General features: G+C 40.7%; 1 protein-coding gene across 1 annotated transcript; it reads left to right on the top strand.

Annotated features, from left to right (window-relative positions):
- Positions 1-18,164: 18,164 nt before the first annotated feature.
- LOC119515312 (receptor-binding cancer antigen expressed on SiSo cells-like) lies at positions 18,165-18,800 on the top strand. Its single transcript, XM_037811167.1, has one exon. It carries the CDS (start codon positions 18,165-18,167, stop codon positions 18,798-18,800), a length of 636 nt encoding a protein of 211 aa, XP_037667095.1.
- Positions 18,801-19,034: the final 234 nt, after the last annotated feature.

Below are 19,034 nucleotides of genomic sequence, written 5' to 3' on the forward strand. Positions count from 1 at the left end.
TCTTCCAGGAGCCGAGTAAGCCTTTCACCACCTTTGTCTCCAGAGTCGAAGAAACCTGCGCTCGAAAGGTAAGTAATCCCCAGGCCCAATATTACATGTGCCCATCCTCAAATCCTGGAAAATCGTACTGTAATTCCCCCAACGAGTACTACTGTGCATACTGGGGGTGTGAAACATTAGCCACTAATTGGAAGCCTCCTGTTCCTAATCATTACCTTACCTTAAAGTGGGCCCCTACAGGGTGCAAACTCCCTACAGTTAACTGGCTCGGCCAAGAAAGTGAGGGATCCTGCACACATCTTAATCTTACAGTGCAGCTCCCCACTGATCCCTCCTGGTTACTCGGTCAAACCTGGGGCTTCAGAATCTATTTGGAAGGAGCCAACCCAAGTTCCCTTATTTTGATAAAAAAGGAGGCTGTACTAAAAAACCCCTCTGCCATTGGTCCCAATAAAGTCATTAACCCCCTTTTTCCACAGCCCTCCAGCCGCACCTCAGCTCCAACCAGCTGCACCTCAGCTGCCAACAGCGCATCGCCAACCCCACCACCCCAACCTTTTCTCCAATAGCGCATCGCCAACCCCACCACCCCAACCTTTTCTGCCCCCCTCTCGTTACTCCTCTCCCCTCCTCGGCCTTATCCAAGCGGCCTTCACCTCAGTGAATTCCTCCAACCCCAATCTTACCTCCTCTTGTTGGCTTTGCCTCTCCACTTCCTCCCCCCTGTATGAGCCAGTTGCCTCCAACCTCTCCTTTTCAGAAAACACAGAGGACAGCCCCTCGGAATGCAATTGGAATACCTCTGCCGTCCCCCTAACCTTTCATTCAGTCTCCTTTACAGGAAAGTGCATCCGCCCTCGCTCAAGTAACTCTCCCAACCTCACAGCTTGTGCCAACTACTCATCTCCCAGCAGCTCTGCAAAATTTCTCATTCCTCATAACTCCTCCCAATGGCTCTGCTCCTCTACAGGGCTTACCCCCTGCCTTAACGTGCAAACCCTCAATACAACTAATGAAACTTGCCTCCTAATTGTCCTCATCCCTAGGGTCCTATACCACAGCGAGGAAGACTTCTTCCTCCGCCTGGAAACAACTGCAGCTTCTGCCCCACTGCAAAAGCGAGAGCCCATCACCGTCCTCACGATTGCCTCCCTCCTAGGTCTTGCAGGCGCTGGCACCGGAATCGCTGCATTAGCCAGTCAAGGCTCTGCCCTAAGTCACCTCCGGGCGGCTGTTGACGAGGACATTCGTCACCTACAAGATGCTATTTCTCATCTTAAAAATTCTGTCAATTCCCTCTCTGAAGTCGTGCTCCAAAACCGCCGAGGTCTCGACCTTCTCCTCCTCAAAGAAGGAGGCCTCTGCGCCGCCCTAGGAGAAGAGTGCTGTGTATATGCCAATTCCACAGGGCTCGCCGAGGACAGCCTAAAAAAGGTCCGAGAGGGACTGGAACAACGCAAAAAAGACCGTGAAGCCACCAGCTATTGGTCCCACATCTTTACCCCCCTCCTCCCATACCTCCTCCCTCTCATCGGCCCCCTACTAATGATTATTCTAGCTCTCACCCTAGGGCCCTGCATTATCCGCAAAATTGTTCAGCTTGCTAAGAACCAAGCCAATGCTGTCTTTTCATCATTTGTGCAAGTCCAGTATCAACAACTTGCCTCCACTGAAGAAGCTGACCCTCCGCAGCGTCGCCACCCTCGTCCATCCCGCAAGCAGCGAGGCCCCTCTCGAACGCCCGGGCGCCACACCAACGTCGAGCTCCAGCCTCTCTAACTACCATCTACCCCTATCCCTTCCCCCACCTCCCCTTTCCCTCATCCCTTGGCGGATCTCTCCGGTAAGCTTCTTCCTCTAATTAGAAAAGAAGGGGGAAATGCGGGACACTGTTATCGAGTTCTGACTTGGCGGGCCTGGGCCAGGGGAACTGATCAGCCCCTAGGAAAGGTAGTGGGGCACGGGTGGTTGCGCCCTCCACGGCCCCCCGGGCCTGAGAAAGTGGAGCCGAATGCAGGCCCCATTTCCTCACCCCAAAGTAAAAACCACTGGGGAGGGCTTGCCGGAGAAAACCGCCCCCTTTACCTTGCCCACCCACTCCCCGTTACCGGAGCAACTCCCGCTCCTTTTCAATCAACCTCCGCGCCCTCTCAGAACCAATCCAAGCCTTTAACCCTTACAGCTACCCCGCCCTCTAAATGCCCGATATAAGCTTGTACTCTCCCCTAATAAACTCTCTTGGTTTTCATCATCCTAAAAGAAACGTGTCCCGCCTGTTCCTTTCTCGCCGCCCTCCATACTTGCACGCCTCCCGCCGGGGACCTGGCCAAGTCCCCCGCCTCGCCCTCGCCTCCGGGAAAGAGCCCCCGCCGCCGGTACCCTCGGAGCAATCCTGGGAGCCTAGGATTTAGCAACCGGCCGCCACCCTCCCCCAGGCGAATCAACTGCGACCGCAGTGCTGGTCTGTGGGATAAATGCTTTTAAACAACCCCTTTCAATCCAATTTGCCTTCAATACAGCTCTGACACTTAGAATCCCATTAACAAACAATCCTCACCCCTGTCCATTCCCATACCTTTGAATTCACCCTCATTAACATATCTGAACATATTAGATTATCATTCCCCGTAACTAGCTACTGTCTATTACTAGGTCCCCAATATTCTATATTATAAGACATTGATTTTACATTCTTCAGAGAGTTCATAGAAGTGGTAACATACAATATCTCTCCTTTTGTGCTTAACTTATTTCACTCAGAATTATATCTTCAGAGTTCATCCATGTTGCCATATGTTTCAGGACCTTGTTCCTTCTTACTGCTGCATAGTATTCCATCATATATATATGCCACATTTTGTTTATCCATTCGTCTGTTGAAGGACCCTTGGATTGTTTCCTTCTCTTGGTAATTGTGAACAAAGTTGCTATGAACATTGGTGTACAAATGTCTATTCATGTCACTACTTTCAAATCTTCTGGGTATATACCAAGAAGTGAAATTGTCAGATCGTAGAGTAATTCAATATCTATTTTTCTGAGAAACCGCCAAACCGTCTTCCACAGTGGCTGTGGAACATTCCCACCAGCAATGAATAAGAGTTCCAATTTCTCCACATCTTCTCCAGCATTTATTGTTTCCTGTTTGTTTAATGGCAGCCATTCTTATTGGTGTGAGATGGTATCTCATTGTGGTTTTGATTTGCATTTCCATAATAGGTAGTGAAGATTAACATTTTTATCTTCTGTTTTTTTAGCAATTTGTATTTCCTCTTTGGAAAAATACTTTTTCATATTCTTTTACCAATTTTATAATTGGGCTGTTTGTACTACTGTTATGGAGTTGTAGGATTTCTTTACATATGCAGGATATCAGTCTCTTATCAGATACATGGTTTCCAAATATTTTCTCCCATTGAGTTGGCTGCCTCTCCTTTCACCTTTTTGACAAAGTTTTTTGAGGCATAGAAGCTTTCGATTTTGAGGAGTTCCCATTTATCTATTTTTTCTTTCATTGCTTGTGCTTTGGGTGTAAGGTCTAAGAAGCTACCTCCTAATACTAGATCTTGAAGATGTTTCCCTACATTGTCTTCTAGGAGTGTTATGGTACTATCTCTTATATTGAGGTCTTTGATCCACTTTGAGTTAATTTTTGTATAGGGTGTGTGATGGTTAGGTTCATGTGTCAGCTTGGTCGGGTGATAGTACCCAGGTGTCTGGTCAAGCAAGCATTAGCCTAACCATTACTGCAAGGACATTTGTGGCTGGTTAATAAACCAGAAGACTGGTTTATTAAATTATCAGTCAATTGGCTGTAGCTGTGACTGGTCACATCAACGAGGGGCATGTCTTCCACAATGAGAGAATGAAATCAGCTGGATTTAATACAATCATTGAAGACTTATAAGCAAGACAGATGGAGGACCTTCACTTCTTCTTCAGCTAACTAGTGAAGCATTTCCTGAGGAGTTCATCGAAGTTATCAGTTCGTTGCCTGAAGAGTTCATCAAACATGTTCATCGGAGTTGCCAGTTTGCTGCCTGAGGTGTTCATCGAACATCTTCATTGGGGTTGCCAGTCTGCTGCCTGCCCTATGGGATTGGGACTCGTGCATACCCACAGTTGCGTGAGACACTTCTATAAATCTTATATTTATAGATATCTCTTGTTGATTCAGTTTCCCTAGAGAACCCTAATTAATGCAGGGTGTGAGGTAGGGGTCCTCTGTCATTTCTTTGGTTATGGCTATCCAGTTCTCCGAGCCTCATTTGTTGAAGAGACTGCTCTGTCCCAAGTCAGTAGATTTGGGGACCTTATCAAAAATCAGTTGACCATATATCTGGGGGTCTATTTCCAAACTCTCAATTCAATTCCATTGATCAATATGTCTCTCCTTATGCCAATACCATGCTGTTTTGACTATTGTAGCTTTATAGTAGTTTTCAAAGTGGGGAAGTATATGTCCTCTCATTTTGTTCTTCTTTTTTAGGATGTTTTTGGCAATTTGAGGCCCCTTTCCCTTCCAAATAAATTTGATAACTAGCTTTTCCAAGTCTGCAAAGTAGGTTGTTGGAATTTTGATTGGAATTACATTGAATCTATAGATAAGTTTGGGTAGAATTGTCATCTTAACAATGTTTAGTCATCCTATCCATGAGCATGGAATATTTTCCCACCTATTTAGGCCCTTTTTATTTCTTTTAGTAAAATTTTGTAATTTTATGTGTAGAGGTCTTAACATCCTTGGTTCAGTTTATTCCTAGGTACTTGATTTTTTTAGTTGCTATTGTGAATTGAATTTTTTTTTATTGCCTCTTGAGTTAGGTCATTACTAGTGTATAGGAACATTACTGACTTATGTGCATTAATCTTATATGCTGCCACTCTGCTGAATTTGTTTATTAGCTCAAGTAGCTTTATGGTTGAATTCTCAGGATTTTCCCAATATAGGATCATATCATCTGCAAATAATGGTAGTTTTACTTCTTCCTTTCCAATTTGGATACCTTTTATATCTTTGTCTTGGTGAAATGCTCTCACTGGAACTTCTAGAACAATGTTGAATAATAGAGGTGAGAGTGGGCATCATTGTCTCATTCCCAATGTCAGGGGGAAGGCTTTCAGCCTCTCATCATTGAATACTATGCTGGCTGTGGGTTTTTCGTATATGCCCTTTATCATATTGAGAAAGTTTCCCTCAGTTCCTACCTTTTGATGTGTTTTTATCAAAAAGTGATGTTGAATTTTGTCAAATGCTTTTTCAGCATCTATTGAGATGATCATTTGATTTCTCCTTTTTGATTTAATGTGTTGAATTAAATTAATTGGTATTCTTATGTTGAACCACCCTTGCATGCCAGGAATGAGCCCACTTGGTCGTGGTGTATAATTCTTTTAATGTGCCTTTGGATTAGATCTGCAAGTATTTTGTTGAGGATTTTTGCATCTGTATTCATTAGGGAGATTGACTGATAGTAATCCTTTTTTGTAGTATCTTTAACTGGTTTTGGTATCAGAGTGATATTAACGTCACCAAATGAATTAGGTAGTGTTCCTTTTTCTTCAATTTTTGGAAAGAGTTTGAGCAGAAATGGTGTCAATTCTTTTTCAAATGTTTGGTAAAACTCTCTTGTGAAGGCATCTGGCCGTGGGCTTTAATTTGTAGGTAGATTTTTGATGACTGATTGGATCTCTTTGCTTGTGATTGGTTTGTTGAGGTCTTCTATTTCTTCTTGGGTCAGTCCAGGTTGTTCATGTGTTTCCAGGAAATTGTCCATTTCCTCTAAATTGTCTAGCTTGTTGGAATACAGTTGTTTAAAGTATCCTCTTAGGATTTTTTTTATTTCTTTGGGGTCTGTAATAATTATCCCCCTCTCATTTCTGATTCTGTTTGAGTCTTCTCTCTCTTTTAATTTGTCAGTATAGCTAAGGGTCTGTCAATCTTGTTGATCTTCTCAAAGAACCAACTTTTGGTTTTATTTATTCTCTCTATTGCTTTTTTTCTTTTACAGCTCATTTATTTCTGCTTTAATCTTTGTTATTTCTTTTTGTCTACTTGCTTCGAGTTAGTTTGCTGATCATTCTCTAGCCTCTTCAGTTGTTCAGTTAGGTCTTTGGCTTCAGCCCTTTCTTGCTATTTGATATATGCATTTAGAGCTATAAATTTCCCTCTCAGTCCTGCCTTTGCTGCATCCCACAGGTTTTGATATGTTGTGTTCTCATTTTCATTCATCTCTAGATAATTGCCAATTTCTCTTTCAATTTCTTCTTTTATCTGCTGGTTATTTAGTAGTGTATTGTTTAACCTCCATATATTTGTGAAAGATATGGTTCTTTGGTGGTTGTTGATTTCTAGTTTCATTCCATTGTGGTCAGAGAATGTGCTTTGAATAATTTCACTCTCTTTAAATTTATTAAGACTTGTTTTGTGCCCCAGCATATTATCATCCTGGAGAATGTTCCATGGGCACTAGAGAAGAACATACAGCCTGGTACTTTGGGATGTAATGATCTATATATGTTTGTTAAGTCTAATTCATTTACCATATTGTTTAGGGTCTCAATTTCCTTGTTGGTCCTCTGTCTAGTTGCTCTGTCTATAGAAGGGAGCGGTGTACTGAAGTCTCCCACTATTATTGTAGATACGTCTGTTGCTCCCTTCAGTTTAGCCAATGTTTGTCTCATGTATTTTGGAGCTCCATGATTGAGTGCATAAACATTCATGATTGTTATTTCTTCTTGGTGAATTATCCCTTTTATTAATATATAGTGTCCTTCTTTGTCTCATATGACATCTTTACATTTAAAGTCTATTTTGTCTGACATTAGTATAGATACCCCAGCTTTCTTTTGGTTGCAGTTTGCATAGAATATTTTTTTCCATCCTTTCACTTTCAGCCTCTTTGTGTCTCAGGGTCTAAGATGAGTCTCTTGTAAACAGCATATCAATGGGTCATACTTTTTAATCCATTCTACCAGTCTATATATTTTAATTGGAGAGTTTAATCTATTCATGATTCAAAGTTATTACTGTGAAGTGAGTTATTGAACCAGCCATCTCATACTTTGGTTTTTAGTTGTTAGATCTATTTTTTTTTTATCCCTCTCTTTTTTTCCTTTAAGTTACCCCTGCTAACAGTCTTCAGTTCTGTGCTCTTCTCCAGACCTCTCTCTCTTTTCTTTATTTTTCAACTGGTAGAGCTCCCTTTAGTATTTCTTTCAGGGCAGGTCTCTTATTAACAAATTTTCTCAGTGTTTCTTTGTCTGTGAAAATTTTAAACTCTCCCTCAACTTTGAAGGAGAGCTTTGCTGGATAAAAAGTTCTTGGCTGGCAATTTTTCTTATTCAGAATCTTAAAGATGTCATACCACTGCCTTCTCACCTCTTTGGTGCCCACTGAGTAGTCACTACTTAGTTTTATGTTGTTTCCCTTCTATGTGGCGAATCACTTCTCTCTGGCTGCTTTCAGAAGTTTCTCCTTCTCTTTAGCATTTGACAATCTAATCATATATGTCTCAGAGTAGGTTTAAGTGGATTTATTCTATTTGGAGTTTATTGGGCATCTTTGATTTGCATATTTATTTCATTTAGAGGGTTTGGGAAGTTTTCCTCAACTATGTCTTGAAATACTCTTCCTAGCCCTTTACCCTTCTCTTCTCCCAGGACACCAATGATTCTTATATTTGTTCACTTCATGTTGTCCCTCATTCTTCAAGATCCATTTCAAATTTTTTCATTTTTTTCCCGATTTGTTCTTTTGTGTGCTCGCATTCAATTACTCTGTCCTCAAGTTCACTTATCCTTTCTTATCCCTCTTCAAATCTGCTATTGTGTGTCTCCAGTATATTTTTAATTTTATCCACAGTGTCTTGTATTTCCATAAGGTCTGCTATCATTTTATTTACTCTTTCAAATTCTTCTTTATGCTCTTGTAGAGTCTTCTTGGTTTCCTTTATGTCTTTAGCCACCTCGTTGAAGTTGTTTTGGAGATTTGTTTGTACTTCTTTAATTAATTCCTCCAAATTTTGTGTCGCTTCTGGCTTTTTAATTTGTTCATTTGGCTTATCCATATATTCTAGATTCTTCAAGTGCTTTGTAATTTTCTGTTGGCTTTTGGGGCCTTTTCTTGTCTTGATAGGATTATTTTGGGAAATGTAGGAATATTTGAGTATTTATATACAATTTGGTAAAGCTATTGCTTGCTGGAGTGCAGTTTCCCTAACTTTCAAGTAGGTCTTTCCTGAACTTCTCCTATGTGGTGGGCAGAGTTCAAACCAGGTAGGGGAACCAATCAATGCACTGGATCTCCGTGTGCAATGGGAAGAGCCTGTCCTGGGTCTGCAACATGGGCCCTGAGCAGGTAGGCAGGGAATCAGCTCAAGGGCACCCCACAGATGGAACATGGGCCCTGCCTGCCTGCTCCATGTGTGCTGTCTGCCCATAAGTCTCTGGGGTACATGAGGGGCTCCTGATCATCAGTATGGCGCCTCTCCCCTCCCTGCTTTTTGCTGTTGCACCCCCAGACTTCCATGGGGGGAGAACAAATGCTGCCCACTGGGTTCCTTCACAGGAGCTCCCAGACATCTGGCTGTGGAGGATCACCTCCCCAGCTAACTGTCAAGGTAGGAGCACGGGAGTGGAGAACTGCTGCTTGCTCCCTTGCCTGGTGGTGTTCTCACTACTGCCAGCATGGGAGGCGATTCAGATGGGAACAAACTCACCCCATCCCTTGAGCCACCATCTCTCTTCTGTTTTTGTCGGTGTCCCCTCCATATACTGTTGTAGACTCCCTATGACTGGTCACACCCCTGAAACCACAGTCCCTAGTGTCCTCCAGCCCCTCAACAATGATTTTTTGAAGGTTTTGATGAAAACTGACCCAAAGCATTCAAATCTTTTATCTGCCAAATTCAAAAGGCCAGTATTTTTGAAATGCTTAGATCTGAGAGTATTAAGATACTTTCTACCTAAAAAACAAAAACAAAACAAAACCAACCAGCCCTAAATTCCTCCTTTAACTGGCTTTAACCAAGAAGGAAATTTATTGACTCATATAACTGAGAATTCAAAGACAGAGTTGGCTTCAGGCATGGCTGGATTCAGGTCTCACACAGTATCATTAGGATTTATTCTCCCGGCCATCAGTTGTGGTGGCTTTATTCTTAGATTCCATGCCGTAGTGCCCAGCATCTCCAATCCACACTCTCCTGTCATAGTGGAAAGATGACTTCAGTGGCTCCATCTTCTTAACTTTCTGGTTTCAAGCCCACAGGAAGGAATGAAAGCCTTACAAAAATCAGAGCTACATTCTGATTGGACTTGGTTGGGTCATGTGCTCATATCTGAGCCTATCAGGGCAATATGGTGGCTGGATTGGGCAGGCCTGGGTCATGTGCTTTACCCCAGGAGCTGTAGGTGGGGCCATACCCAGACTCATGCCCTGAGAGCCAGGAGGGGATCCTATCCAAAGAAGTGGGAATTGATGACAGGGAGGCAAACAGTGAGTGCTCACTAAAGAAGCAATAAAGCCTTGAAATAGCTGTGTATTGGACAACCAATCCATATTAGATAAGGAGTAAATATATGACCCTTGCTTCTTTGTCCTAAATATTCTCTTTTATCATTATGTTTAACAGCCTGCTTTCTTATATTGCATTTACAATAACCTATCCTAGCAAACCTTCTTTTAAATACCTGCAAAATAAGAATTGACTACTTTTTTGGGAAACATGCCTATTGCAGAAACATAGGCCAAATAATTATCTCTTCGTTTTCTTCTTTAACCTTTTAAAGTGCTTTACAGCTTCCCCTCCTCCTATATTACATTTCATTTGAAACAAAAATTGAGATCAATCCTTGGCATCAGAAGGGAGTGAATATCTAGCAAAACTGCATCGCTTTGGAAACCAATTCAGTGAATGACCACAATTCAGCTTTCCACAGCACAGTCCACAGTTGAATTCTTTACAAGGTTTGCACATCTTAGACTTCATGTAGGGGAGTCAGTTACCTCTTTTATTAGTTATCTTTGGCTGTGTGACAAATCAGCCCAAACTTAACCAGTGTAAACAAGGCACATTTATTTTCTCACTGGGTCAGGAATTCAGGAGCAGTTTAGCTGGTTGCTTCTGGCTCAGATGGCTCACAAGACTGAAATCAAAGTTTCCCTTGGGCTGGAGTCATCCCAGTGCTTGGCTGAGAGAGGATCTGCTCCCACACTCAGTCACACGGGCTTCTCCCTGGTGGTCCTCACGGCACGGCACCTGCATCACCCCAGCACAAGCCATGCAAGTGCAAGAGAGCACCTGATAGAGAAATCACTGGTTTGTTGTTATAACCTAATCTCGGAAAGGACATCACATCACTTCTGTCATAGTCCATTCATTGGAGGCAGCACTAAGTCCAGCCCACACTCACAGGGAGGGGATTGCCCAAGGAAGCTACCCCAGGAAACAGGGGTCTTTGGGGATCCTCTTAGAAGGCTGCCCACCACACCTCCATGATCCATACTGAGAGGTCTGTGTTAGAAGGCCGTGTCATCTCTAAGGCAACCACAGAACCTGGCCTAAAAGGTGAATATTTTTACAAGATCCCATTGTTGTCTGTATAGGCATTTATTTTTCAAAATTGGATTGATTTTTTTCCTCTCTCATTTACAGCATTGACTCAATTTGAGCAAAAAATACCAGTTTAATTATTGATTTCAGTTAAAAATGCTTTTTAACATTTGATGGTTTCTGGCTATACTTAGGGAGCAGAATAAAGAAACAGAGAACTATGGGTTGACCTCCTGAATAAATGACTTTCAGTTTCACAAGAGCTGCTTTACAGCTTTGTAAAAATAAAATACCTTGAAGACAAATTGGAAGAAAACAACTTGGAAGAGTCTGGATGAATTAACAAAAGCTGTGTGACTTAAGAAAAGTCTGTTGTGTTTAGTTTATATAGAAAATGGAGTTATAGAGAAGAAAAATACTGTACAAATGGACTGATACATAGCGGTTCTACGGTTTTTTACTTTGACATCTTCATGTGGTTTTGATTCTATTCAAAGTCTCACTTTTCTAGTAACAGAAGGAGTAAGAGAGGCTAGAAAACTATTTATTCTCTTTGTGCTTGGGAGTAAAAGAAAACAAGTTTCTCTTTTTAAATGTATGTGTGCACACATGTGTGTGTTCTTTCCTTTTGACTGAAGTAACTTATAAGGCACCTGGAAATAATGGAATTAAATCTCCTTCTTTTCTTGTGCTCCCAACCTTTATAAAGGTTGCTATAAATGTCATAACTACTTTGTTTCCTGAAAAGTAATTTTCCTGTCAGTCTGATCTGTTCCTTTGAGATACCATATTATTAGTCTAGATGATTTCTTTAAAGTGCATCAAAGTATACACTTCAGTGTATTTTTATCATTTCCGTACCTTATAGTGGTTTTTTCACTAACTTCAAGGCTTGTTTCTAAGTCACTAATTATTCATAAAGGATGGTGAGATTGCTTTATCTTATTCTCCTAATGAAATGCATTAAAATTTAAGGAAAATTCTTAATGGAGCTTAAAATGCCAAAAAGAGCTTAGGAAATGAAAAGTCATTTCCTGCTTAAGAAGAAGGCAGACCATGCTTAGAAATGCTAATATGCTAATGGAGAAGTAGAGGGAAGGAGAAAGGAAGAAAGAAGCCAGGGTTGGCTTCTATGTTCTCAGTGTTCACAAGGAACATTAAAAAACAATTCCAGAAATGGCCAGAACCGCCTGGAAGACAATAGCAGTCTCCATTTCCTTAACACAGAGCTTTCTCCACAATGTCCCGGATATCAGGAAGAATATACCCAAAGGAGAGATGGTCATGAAGGGAAAAAAAAAAAAAAAAAATCAAATGTTCTTAGCTGTACATCAAGAAATCATTGACTCAAGCTGACAAGATGCAATCGAATTTTCTTAAAATTTCTAGTTAGTCAAGAGTTAACTACAACAGAATCTTTTAAACAACACATCTAAACAGGACGTGAATGTGTTGTGCTATATAGCTTAATGTAACTGATTTAGAGTCAATAAGAAACACCAATTTTCCTTTTTTTGTGAGACATATTGATTTAAGACAAAAAGCAGTAATTGATCGTATCTTTGGAGGGCAAAGTTGAGCTGATGAGAGAAGAAATTGAAAAGGAGAGAGAGGGGAAAAAATATATGAAAAGCGGTCTGCACATAAACATCCATTTCTGAGATTTAATTTATTATCTCGATGTTTTCATTTTCCCCAAATGGTTATCTTCAAGGAACAGAATTCGTTCAGATTCAGATACAGGCAAACACATGCAAAGAATCTGTGTATGCGCCATTTGGTTAAGGCCATCTGTAAAATAAATAAGAAACATAGAGCTATTAAGAAATAAAATGAGCCAAGAATTATCAGCACAAATGTACTGTCCTCTTCTTGGATGTTGATACTGAGTTTTCTTAAGTACTCAGAACCTTGAAAGGGTTTTTAAGATGCTTCATGGTATCATTTGCCTAATTGGATATCTAGGAATGCAATGGCTTCTTGAAAAACACATTAATTCAGAGAAAACTAAGTTATTTGTAATTATAATGAGTGAGTTTTTCTGCTTGCTTTTGGAATTGCTAATAAGTTTACTGGTTCAATTCCTCATTGTTGGCATCTTTATCTCTCTTTTAAATCTTCTTCATTATCTCCTTTATTAGCTGCTATTTATTTTACTAAAGGTGATCACTGCTTTGTTAATCACAGCTTGACTAACTACAGAGGAATGTGAAATAAGCTTACATGGATTGTCAAAACCACAAACACAGGTAATGGCTCAAGCTGATAATCTCTCTCGAGTTTTCTTTTCCTCTTGACTTCTGTGAGACCTTCCATGTCTTGAAATTTCACAAGTGGCCAAAGAGCTTTTGGTGTCTCTTGGAGAGAGGGAATCTGACAAGATGTTTTAGGTAATATACACTTGGTATCTAATCCATGAGAAATTCTCATCACTTACTTGAAGAAACTTTGTTCTCTTCAAAAGCATAATAATAGAAAAAGGCTTTTGAAACACAGGTAATTTGAACATTTCGTTTGTTTTTCATAACTAGTGATGCGAGTTCATTTTACAGCTGGCAATTATATTTTGTTTCCAAGGAGCATAGCTAAAAGAAAGGCACAGAAAAACTAATTGGACTGGAAAGTGCTCTTTGAGTGAGTTAAATGATCAGATATGTACAGATTTCAATTTTCCTTGAAATATTACCAGAACTTAAAGAATAAGGGTTATGGAGAGCTATACACGTGACAAAATTTCATAGAAATATACAACATAAACAACAAAATGGAGATCAGTGAAAATGCGTGAAATCTGAAAAAAGTCTAGATTTGAGGCCTGTATGAAGAGTATGCTACCAGTGTAAGTTTCTTGGTTTTGACAGTGTACTGGAGTAAGATGTTATTATTTGGGGAAGCTGGGTGAAGAGTGCACAGGAACTCTCTGTTCTATTTTTGCAACTTCCTGAAACTTCAAGACGTGAAGAGAATTCAAGGTCAGGAATGCAGCTGGACCTTAAAGAAACTAGTTACTTAGAACTAAATTCTCGAGGCCTCATCTCTTTTCTCTTTCTGTCAGAAATAAAGCGGTACCTGTAAGGGAATAAACACTCACTCGGTTCTGGAGGAGAAAAGAATTTATTTACGATCTTGCAAGAAAGGGCACACAGCCAAAAACGTGGTAGGCTGGCACGCGACAGGAAGAGAATGGCGATCTTTCAATCTCTTATTCCTAATGCGCAAGTCCCTCCCCTGTTTCCCCATTGGCTGGGTACTACAGAGGTTACAGCCTATCCGAGAGAACTAACTAGCCCATCTTTGAGGTTTTAATTTGTACAGCCTATCCGAGAGAGCCAAATAGCTCATTATTGAGATTTTGAATTGATCAGCCCATCCGAGAGAGTTCATTCAGTTTAAATTTCCTGCTGGGAGTTCCCGCCTCTGATTTTACCTCATATCTCTTTACATTCCAGTAACCATGGTTACTTTTCCATATAAGGAGCTGGCACAGATTCTCTCTTTCTTCCCTTCACCATAGGGCTTGTTTAAGCTGGTTCTGCCTCCATTTTCCCTATTCCATGCTGTCTCTATGTGAAAGCTAAACTTATTCCTTTCTTACACTTCTTACATACTTTCCCAAGGGGCTTTAAATATTAAATCTAGATGTTAATATATCCGATTTGTATCTCCAGCCTGGACCTCTTTCCTGAACTCCAAAATCAGACTTAATAGCCTACTTGACATTTTCTTTAGCAGCCTCCCAGGCATCCCGAGTTATCATATCCTACCCTGAGTTTTAGAGCCAGCCTCTGCCCCCAGGTTGTCACTCCACCTGTCCAGTTGCTAAAGTTAAGCCCGAGAATGCTTACATCTCTCACTAGCTGCAACCCCAACATCCAGTCTGAAACCAACTCCGGGCAATTCTCGACCCAAAGAATCACTGGCAATCCTTGCTGTACTTTTTAAAAGGTTTTATTATGGAAAACATTAAGCATTTACAAAACAGAGAGACTACTAGAATGAACCCCCATGTAGCCACTACCCAGATCCAAATTACTTAACTCATGCCCATTTTTGCTTTATTCTTAGCCCCAATTTTTCTCTGTCTCTGTTTCTTTTGAAGCAAAACCCAGGTATCATATCATTTCTTCTCTAAACATTTCCATATACTTTTCTAAAACTATGAACACAATACCATTATTACACCTAAAACAACAATAATTCCTTAATATCATCAAATATGTAATCAATGTTTACGTATCTGTGATTAATTTATGTTTTTTTTTTTTTTTTTTCCAAACCAGGATCCATGTAAGGTCCATACACACAAATTGGTTGATGTGTTTCTTGTCTCTTTTAGTTGTCTCTTTTTCTCTTGATACTTATTTATGGAAGAAACTGGGCCATTTATCTGACCGAGTTGCCCCACATCTACATTTCTATTATTCCGTCTCTGTAGTAGACAATGACATAGATGCTCTACCCAGATCTCGCTTTGGAAGGACTTGCATGGAACATGCTTAGCAGACAGCTTTCCCTTTCCAGCTCTCGATTTCCTTCAGGGTCTGGTTTAGCTACAAGAGTTTCTTCACTTTCTAGTATGACAAAATAATCCAGGATATTCTTGTACATTTTCTGCCTTACCTATTTTTTTAAGGAGCTCTAATTCCTTATACTAGGAAATGATGTTTAGGGACCGTGGTCTGGGTGGCAGATAATTGGCTGGTCATTTTCCAGGTGTTTTCAAAGATAAGAAGTAGGGAATATAATAGGACTACAGCATTATTACTTAACCATATCAATTTTGTATCACAATTTCCTTTCTCGATGCTGTTAATCCCACTTCTTGGCAACACCAAACAAATCATTCATTTGCTCTATCTAAAGATATGCATACATCAGCCTCCGAATAACAATACAACAGTACCACTAACAATATGATTACTGAAACTGGTTTAAGAAATTCTTTTTTCAGTTCTTTTTTGTCCTTAGTGTTTAGTTTACCAGGGATGTACAGATCAATTTCTGTGCAGTTAATTTACTGTTCTAGTATGTGTGCTTTTGCCATCAACTCAGTGAACTGGTTTGTTTCATCTTTCTTTCAGTTTTTAAGCTGCATTCCTTCACTTTTAAACTATGTAATATTTTATTTGATGGTTGTAGAAAAAAATATATTCTCTTGTATTAGTTTCCTGTGGCTGCTGCAGCAAATTGCCACAAACTTGGAGGCTTCAAGCAACAGAAATGTGTTCTCGCGCAGTTCTGAAAGCCAGTCATCCAAAATTGGTACCACTGGGATGAAAACAGTGTCGGCAGGGCCGTGCTCCCCTGGGAGGATCTAGGGAGGACTCCTTTCCCTGCTTCTTTCTGGTGGTTTCTGGTGTTCCCTGGCTTGGGCCGCATTGCTCCAACCAGGATTAACAGCATGGAGAAAGGAAATTGTGGTATAAAATTGATACAGTTAAGTAATAATGCTCTAGTCCTATTATATTTCCTACCTCTTATCTTTGAAAAGGCCTGGAAAATGACAACCAACCAATAATCTGCCACCCAGATCACAGTCCCTAAACAGAAACATCTTTCTGTTCCATCTTCGTATCGTCTTCTCTCTGTGTGCCATCTTTTCCTCTGTCTTCCTCTGATAAGGATACATGTGCCTGCATCACTATGGGATGGTTTACAGAATTGGTAAGAAGCAACCACTTTTGAACAGAGCACCTGCTGATTGATGCTGATTGATGCAACCATTAAATTAACCAGACATGTTCTTCATCTTACCTAAGAGTCAAAGCCCTGGGCAAGAAGATTTGATTGGCCAAATCTAGTTTACATGTTCATATCAGGCTACCCTTGTATTGGGACATAGGACTCTGACATGTACCCAAATTGGAAGACTCTCAGAATCTAAAAAGGCTGTTTGGTTACTGAAAAAATTTTAAAAATATAATAAAAAAGCCTATTCGTAAGGTTTATTAAAGTGCTTAAGCATTTTCAGCACGAGGTGGTTCCTCTCCCCAAGATGAATTCTGGGACCATCTATGAAGGTACAGGAAGCTAAATAATGGCCCCCAAAGATATGTGCATGTCCTTATCCCTGGAACCACCTGTAAATGTTATTTTATATGGAAACAGGGTCTTTGCAGATGTGATCTTGAGATGAGGAGCTTATCCTGTTTTATCTGAGTGAGCCGTAAATGCAATCACAGTGTTGTTAGAAGAAGGAGGCTCCACCTGGTTTTCCCCTCGTTGTCTCTGGACTTCAACCTCTAATCTGTTCTGAATACTGTTCTGTTGCCCAATTATGTTAAATTGGTCATCTGTAGTCATTCTCGGATGCTGTTTTCCCTTCTGTTGTGGTAGTAAACATTCGTTGTGCCCATATGACAGACACTGTGCAAAGCACCTCAGCTCATTGTTCGTGCATCCTCTCAGGCCCTGTGAAGCAGACATGGTTATTCTTTCCATTTTACAGAGGAAGAAACTGAGGCTCAGAGTGGTTACCTGGCCAATGTCAACATGACGACCGGGATTGGAAAACAGCTGTTCTGACTCATACTTTGCACTCTTCTCTTTGCTGTATTTCCTCTCTGGGACCCTTCTCATCTTTCAACACTCAAATCAAATTCCAGTTTCTTCAGTTCCTTTGCTGAAATCCTTCAGAAACCACCCACTACAGCAGTTTTACTTGTAATTGTAGTTGCTATTTTAGTTTATTCCCATTCCTTTACATGATGTTGTAGTTGTTATTGTTATTGTAATTTTAGCTTATTTCCATTCCTTTACCTGTAATTATAGTTGCTACTTTAGTTTATTTCCATTCCTTCACATGATGTTGTGGTTCTTATCATAACTAGTGATTTATACTTGTTATTGTAGTTGTTACTTAATACTTGTTATTTCCATTTCTCTACCTGTAATTGTGATTGTTACTTTACACTGCTTAGTTACAACTCTACCTCCTCTTGTTTGACACCCACAAAACCTCTAAACTCTTTAGACTTGGAGAGACAGATTTGAGCAGTGGCTCCTGTCTCCATGCCAGTCAACTTGGCATTAAAGCTCTTTCTTTTCTCAAAATCCCGATATCATGGCATTGACTTCTGTGCACGCTGGGCAGTGAGCCCTTGCTTGGCAACACTTCTATAGTTATTCTATGACTTTCCCAAAGTTGAAAGACAATTATGCCTTTAGTAACAACCGTCCTGTGTTTCTCTAACACTCCATATTTGATCATTAGCAGATATTGAATATGACCACTGCTCCAGTGGCTTCTTGCCACCGAGTTAAAGCCACCATGATCTCTTGCCCAGAAAGTAACATAGCCTCCTTAACCGTGTCCTGGCCCCTCTAAAGCATGTGAAAAACAGCCAGGGTGAAGGAACCACGGCTGGGGCCCTGACCCTGCCGTGCTCACCCACGGGGGGACGGACCTACAAAGGCACTGGCACGAAGAACTGGTCCCAACGGCTCCTCCAGCAGAGAAATTTGCTGGTTCTTATTGCCCTTCCTCTACAGGCCCCTCACCTCTCAAGAGACATTTTTCCAAAATTCAAATCTCAGACCCCACCTGGCATCCCTCCATCCAACTAGAGTATTTCACATGGCATTGGATTGTATAACCTGAAAATGCTTATGTCGTTTTTCTCATCTGTGCAATGGGTTTTGATTCCCACCCTGGCCATCACACAGTTCCTGGTATTTGAAGTTTGTACTTGCCCAGCAACAGTATTCTCATTCCTAAAGAGATTAATATGCAGATCTGACAGAGGACGGAAATTAAGTAGTGACCAAATAACTTTGCCAACTACAGTTGATTATTCACCAGTTCCTAAGCAGGCAGATGTTGAAGAGTGGACTTCATGGGATGGAGATGTACCCATGAGTGTAAAGATGGAAGGAAGGAAAGGGAATGTGGCAACACAACAAAATGCTTCGGGACAGCTGGAACCCGACTATTTTAAGGACAGGATACCAAGTATAAGGAAGACTCAAAAAATTGTTACTAAGAAGAGAGAACCATTAAATTTTGGCATCTCAGATGGTAGCACAGGGTTCTCTAGTATATTAGCAGCTATGCAAGATATGCCTTTTATTCATCAATCTCCTGAATTAGGTGACTTAGATACCTGGCAAGAAAGTACCGATGTGTGGGAGGAAGAAGAAGATGCAGCCTGGCAAGCAGAAGAAGTTCTGAGGCAGCAGAAAACAGCAGACAGAGAAAAGAGAGCAGTGGAACAACAAAGAAAGAAAATGGAAAAGGAAGCCTGATGGCTAACGAAGAAGGAACAAAACAAAATTGGTGTGAAACTTTCATAACAAATGATCATCAGATATTGTAGTGCCAGTAGGGGAAATCTGAGCTCTACAACCCAAGCAACTTTTGTGTGGATTTAAGAGTATTTTCAGATTACAAACATGCTGCTTGATTTTAATGCATTCATCAGGTCATCCAGGACACCAGGATTCTCCCAAAGTACTTTGAACTCTTAACGGTTGAAACTT

This window comes from Choloepus didactylus, chromosome 19 (genome assembly GCF_015220235.1).
Source record: "Choloepus didactylus isolate mChoDid1 chromosome 19, mChoDid1.pri, whole genome shotgun sequence".
Classification (NCBI taxonomy): domain Eukaryota; kingdom Metazoa; phylum Chordata; class Mammalia; order Pilosa; family Megalonychidae; genus Choloepus; species Choloepus didactylus.